This window comes from Acytostelium subglobosum, assembly GCF_000787575.1.
Source record: "Acytostelium subglobosum LB1 DNA, scaffold: scaffold20, whole genome shotgun sequence".
NCBI classification, from domain to species: domain Eukaryota; phylum Evosea; class Eumycetozoa; order Acytosteliales; family Acytosteliaceae; genus Acytostelium; species Acytostelium subglobosum.
In genome coordinates, this window is record NW_012236513.1 from 80,369 (window position 1) to 86,464 (window position 6,096).

Below are 6,096 nucleotides of genomic sequence, written 5' to 3' on the forward strand. Positions count from 1 at the left end.
GCTGTGTATTGACTTGTGGAAGGGACGAGAGGAGACAGGCCAATTCGGCATACTGTCTATCACTCCTATTGCACCAAGTTTATTATACACATCTTGTCGTCACTTTTACCCTCATTGCCACTGCCACTGCCACTGATCGATGGTGATACACCAGTCGAAGAAGAAGAAGAGGATGTTGATGTCGACTCTTGTATGTTCAAATGACTGAGAAGATCACGCATCGATGGCAATGTCATCTTTGAACCAATGTTGTTGTTGTTACTCTGTTGTGAGTCTCTATCATCAAAGATGGACTCTGCTGGTTTGTTAGGTAATAACTGTGTCTTGGCTGTCATGGGATGGTCCAATGAGGATGAGGAGGAGGATAGGGAGGAAGAAGATGTAGGGGGAGGAGAGGTTATATTCGTTATCTTTGTCGTTGTCGTTGTCGTTATCTTTGAAGGAAGTGTTGTGGATGTTGCCGCTGCTGCTGCTTGATGATGCTGATGCTGGTGTTGAGGAGAAAATGGGGGCTTATGTACATTGACACCACTGCCGATGGAGGACATTGGCCGATCGTAGCCAATGCCACCGTGCATCATCATGGCGGTGTAGTTGTTGTTGTTGTTGTTGTTGGGGGAGGAAGTGTCATCCAACACCTGAGTTGGACGCAGCGAAGACCGTCGAGATGGCGATGGTGAGGGTGATTTCGAAACAGGGTTGTCGCCTGTTATTGGTGATAGATGGTGCTGTTGTTGTTGCTGTTGATATACATGGTGCACCAGTTGTGGTTTGGAGCCATATGAAGGCGAGTAGGGCGGGGAGGAAGATGATTGTGGTGGTGGTCCACTTGGCCACAGGAATGGCGAGGTGCCTGTCGATATTGGTGATCCCGTGACGCCAACTCCAGTTCCGGGGCCTCCACCTGGCATCTTTGGTGAGTGACTGTCCACGCCGCTACCTCCAGATCCCTGGGCATGTGAAGGGATCTCGGGTATTGTGTCCAGGAAGGTCGTCGATGACGACGACAATGAAAGTGGTGATGATGATGGGTGAAGGCTTGGTGAGCCCCTGAATGGATTGTTCGGAGAATAGTACTGCATTTGTTGTTGTTGGTGTTGTTGTAACTGTTGCTGTTGATGTACCATATGATGTGGGTTTTGTTGTTGTTGCTGTTGGTAGGCAATATATATATCTGGCAATGCTGGTAGTGAGTACCTTCTGTCACTGCGTGGAAACATGGGCGGGTGACCAGGGTAGGGTGGTGCCAGTGCCTGAGGATGTAATGATCCAACAACATCAGGAGGTGTGTGTGAGTGGCCGCCAATCATGATGGGAGGCGGAGGTACCGGAAGCGTCGACGATCCAGGAGGTGTCATGTGATTGGGCTGTGAGGATGCTCGACCACGACCATAAGGATGGAATGGTTTGAACATTCGTTGTTGAGTGATCTGATCAGGATGATAGTCATCATGACTGAATTGTTCCAGTCCATGTGAGCTCTGCATATTCTTCATATATATCTGTTGATGTTGTTGTTGGATGAAGTCGCTGTTGTGTTGTTCATTGATGGCGGTCGGGTGTTGTGGTCGAAGATGTGGCTGTGGCAGATGTTGAGGTGATATGTTTCCAATTGGTGATGAGTTGCCACTAATACTGATTCCGCCACTACCAGTGCCAGAACCAGCTCCAGACCCAGTGCTAGTGCCAGTGCTTGGCTCACTGATCGAACTCTTTCTCTTTTGATTCATTTGGAATTGATGATATCCAATTATCTCCTTTTGAAGCTGTTTCGTCTGATGTGCCTTGGGATCATAGCGCCAATGTCCAACAAAGTTATTGATCGATGGTGCTGAGTTTCGACGCCTCTTGCTGTTGAACTTGGTGGGCTCACCACCACCGCCTTCATCTTCATCTATGAGTGGTTCCTGTTGTGAAGCGTCTGGCGAAGACTCCGACTCTCCAGAGTTGCCACTGATACTGCCATCGACTGGTTGTAATAGTCGCTGTGAGGGATTGGCCTGGTGGACCTTGGGAGGGTGCGAAGGTTTGAACTTCCAGTGCTGGACATATGATAACTTCTTTGACTTGGCCTCCCTCTTTGCAACTGCTGCCGGTTTGCCTGGTGATGAGGATGACGATGACGAAGAGGTATTTGATGAAGTGTTGGCCTGTGATTTGTTGTTGTTGTCCTGAGACAGGTCATCCATCTTGCCAGATTGGTAGTCCATGTTGGACCTTATATAATGTTATATATTATAATTTGTTTGATTGATTGATGATGTAGTTGATTGATTGTTTGATATAATGATGAGTTAAGTGATTAAAGGATGTTAAGAGAGTGTGTTGGAGTGATGGTCCTTCCTTTGAATATATCCGTTGGAATGGAGAGAGCCTAGTGATGTGGTGGAGGCCCTATTCTACAAACACCAAAGATTGATAACTTTAGATTAGATTAGATTATGGGTTTGAAATGCAAAGATTTGATGATTGGACTGATTGATTGATTGTCTCTGAGGTGGCACAGTCCAATGAATTGTAAATGATTGGTTGCTTAAAAGATTGATTGTCGGGGAAGGTCGTGTATGTCGGGGGGAGGCGTAGGTAGGAAGGGGGAAGGGGTTCGATTATATATCTTGATTGATTGATTGATTGAATTGGTGTGTGTGAGTTGTGAATGTCGCGCGATGAACTATCTAATCCAATCTTTGAACTTCTCTCTGTCACTTTATACATATAAATAAATATTAATTTTCTGGTTGGCCTATTAATAAATAAATAATAATATTATGGATGCATTAGTAAAGTGTTCGATCAATCTACTACGACTACATTGGTGGATAATTAATTGATTGATTGAACGAATGAATGAATGAATTAATGAACGACGGTTGTTCGAGCTCAGATATGATTGATTGATTGATGATGATGTTATCTATGTATGTATGGATCATTAAATATACCAAGTTTAGTTAAAGAAAAGGGTAGGTAACAACATATTTGGCTTGGATTGGATTGTGAGTTGTGACTGTTACTGGAGGTTGGTCGAGATGGACGGATGGATAGTTGGATGGATAGATGTGTTTGATGGATGAATGATGGCAGAAATTGCGAAGTATTGTGTGTGTGTGTGTGTGTGTTCATGGCAGCAAAGGGCAAGGTGTACCATGCCTAGAGGGAGTTGTTGGCCCTCTACATCTATGTGTCTGTGAGTGTGTGCCTTCTCCCTTCCCAACAAGAGTTACAACAACAATAAGACTTGATTTCAACCACCATACTTATGATCCGTCGAGATTTACAAAAATGTCGGTACCCTGCACTTTGGGGGCACCTCTTCAAGCTAGACTGGTCCTTGAAGTGAAATGCATTGGGAAGGGGGTAGTGTTTGTGTGTTGGATAGGGGATAGAGAGGGAAGGGCTTGTGTGTTTGGTCATGTGTGTGATGATACAAAGAGGGAGTGTGATGATGGATGGAGTGTCTTTGATTGGTTGTGTGATGTGGTCTGTCGGGGGTTGCCCTCTGATGACGTCTTTGCGTTCTACAGGTTATGTAAATCGAATAACCATTGATTTGGCAATTCAGGTAAATTCGAGTGTAGTGTAGGGATAATGAAGGCTGACGAGAGGGACTGGTCTTACCTCAAAGTATAAAGTTCAGATAAGACAATTAGACACAAAGTAGTGATTGAAAGATGTGAATCCAAATGAGTAAGAACTTGACTGATTGATTGATTGAATGAAGACTACGTGGTACGAATATGGAGAAAGAGATATGTGTCGGTCTTGACTGAATGGGATAAAGTTGCCAAATGTGGAACAAAGAAATGACCTTGACGTCTCTGCCTTTTGAATCAAGATTTGATATTGGGTTCCGGAAACACACATCGTCGTCGTATCACTCATTCATTGAAGAGATTGGATGAATGGGCTTGCCCTCTATCATGGGCTTCTACCTGTTTTTTCCCTGACAATCAATGATCGATCGTGCTTCGTGAAGTTGGAGAATCGCAATATTCGAATCGACAAAGTGGTGTGTGTGTTGGGAAGGTGGATTTGGGATTGGTCCTTACTTTGGATCACGTGATCGGTTATCTTCTTCGTGTCTGTGTGATTGATTTATCTCTAATTATTATTATTGTTGGTTGATGGAAGGAGAATGTAGAGGGGGGAAAATGATTATAAATGAAACGAAAAGACGAGTGTAGTGTGGTCCAGGTTTAGGATAATAATGACTGAGTGACTGAATGAAAGGTGGATGACTATGACCTATGATGGATGGATGGATGGATGGAGGTGTGATGATCAGTTAATCATCAATCAGACAGAGAAGAACAAGAAGAAGAGGTAGTGTGGAGGAGAGGGGAGTCTATGAGATGGACAACAACGGATCATCACAATCATCATCATCATCGTAACATTTGTGATATATTTGGTACAACCACTTCGTAAACATTAGACTGGCCTACTCGTATACCTCGGGTAGGCTTGGAGGGTCGTCCGGTGGTTGGTGGTCCTCATCGAGAAATCATTATTATGATCATGGACATACAACATGTGAAGGACACGGTCCTCTCCTTGCCTGTCTAATTCATTCATTGTTGTGATCAGAGTAGAGAGAAGTATATTTCAAAGTTCAAAGTGAGCGGGAGAGAGCAAGGCCCAAGGACCAGTCAGGTGCCTATTACTGATTTGGGGTACCCCATTATCAATGTTGGACCACACACCAAACAAGGTTTTTTTTTACGCAGGCGATCAAATCAATAACTAGTTTGATGAAGCTAAAATTGGATCCTACCCAATCAATCACATTGTCAGCTCCCCTCTTTAGACTACGGTGTGAGTGTGTATGGTACCCATTACATTAATTAAGAAAACTAGTATTATTAGGAGCCACATCCAGCCTTATCTTGGTCCTTTTGGATTCATCGATGCCTTTGAAATGGATCGCCTTTGCCCTCTTCCCTTTCTTTATTTCAATCATTGATTCGTGTGACGTGTGTCCGGTGGCGTAACTTTGCTTCACCATTGCGCAACACCCGTGTCAATTACACTGTCTATTGCGCAAGTCAATGAACTAGTCGACCGAGTGTGCCAGGGGGAGGATGAAGGCATGCCCTGCCAACAACAATCCAACCTGACTGGTCATTCGTGAAAGTACACATACACATAAATCCCCCTGTCGTTTAATACAACCTAATCCGACCTCTGGACTTTGTAGACGAGAGACGACTCGTGGGTCGCAAAGATAGTTCTAGAGCCAAAGGCCCTACCTCGCTTTCCAGATCAGGTAACTTGGCCCGTTCGCATGGAACCATCGACCCAACCCAGGCGTCCCATCATCCAGCCACAATAGAAGCCATTGGCAATTTGGTTTGCCTAGGAAGTGATGGCGCAGTGGCTGTGTCCACAGTGCCAATGGAAGGTGAAGGTGAGTGTGACGACATTGTGAAGTGAACACTTGCCAAGTTGATGAATAGTTTATTGAACATGATCCATCCATTCATCAATTCATACATTCATCCAAACCAATTATTCATTCGGTCTTAAGTGGAGGATGATGCATTCATTGTAGGAATAGTCTGCACTGCAGTTGTGGTCGTGGTTGTCGTCGTTGGTGTCGTGCTGGCGATGGAGGAGTTGCTGATGCAGCTGGGATACAAGACAGCCTTATGTTTGTCGTCAATATATGTATAGCGGTGGTTACTGGAGTAGGAACCATCATAGTCCTCATCCTCGATCTCATCATATTCTTGTTCGTCCTCGTCATCACTGGCAAAGTAAACACGACGAGTATTATTATTGTGGTAGTTGTTGTTGCCAGTGAACTTGAACACCTGTGGTGATGGTACTCCTCCAGATGATGATGTTGTTGTCGAGGTGATAGGCTTGGACTTGTCATCATATACAGATGTGAATCTTGAGTCGTCCTTGTACTTCTTCTTAATTGGCTGCTCGATATCTTCCATGTCATATGCTCGTTTATGATTTACGATCATGGAAGGAGTGGATACTTGTTGTGGTGATTGTGATTGGTTGGATGTGTTGGTTGTTTTGGTTGTGGGGGCAGTTGATGTTGTGGACGTTGTGGATGTTGTGGATGTTGTGGATGTTGTGGAT

At 44.5% G+C, this 6,096-nt stretch overlaps 2 protein-coding genes across 2 annotated transcripts; both read right to left on the reverse strand.

Annotated features, from left to right (window-relative positions):
* Positions 1 to 65: 65 nt before the first annotated feature.
* On the reverse strand, positions 66 to 2,210 carry SAMD00019534_088700 (hypothetical protein; the record flags this gene model as incomplete). The annotated part of the gene is made up of 1 exon (XM_012895759.1): positions 66 to 2,210. One exon carries the CDS (start codon positions 2,208 to 2,210, stop codon positions 66 to 68), a length of 2,145 nt encoding a protein of 714 aa, XP_012751213.1.
* A 3,312-nt stretch (positions 2,211 to 5,522) lies between these two features.
* Positions 5,523 to 5,989, reverse strand: SAMD00019534_088720 (hypothetical protein; the record flags this gene model as incomplete). Its single annotated transcript, XM_012895760.1, has 1 exon — positions 5,523 to 5,989. A coding segment is annotated over one exon (467 nt), but the record flags the coding sequence as incomplete, so codon positions are not given.
* Positions 5,990 to 6,096: the final 107 nt, after the last annotated feature.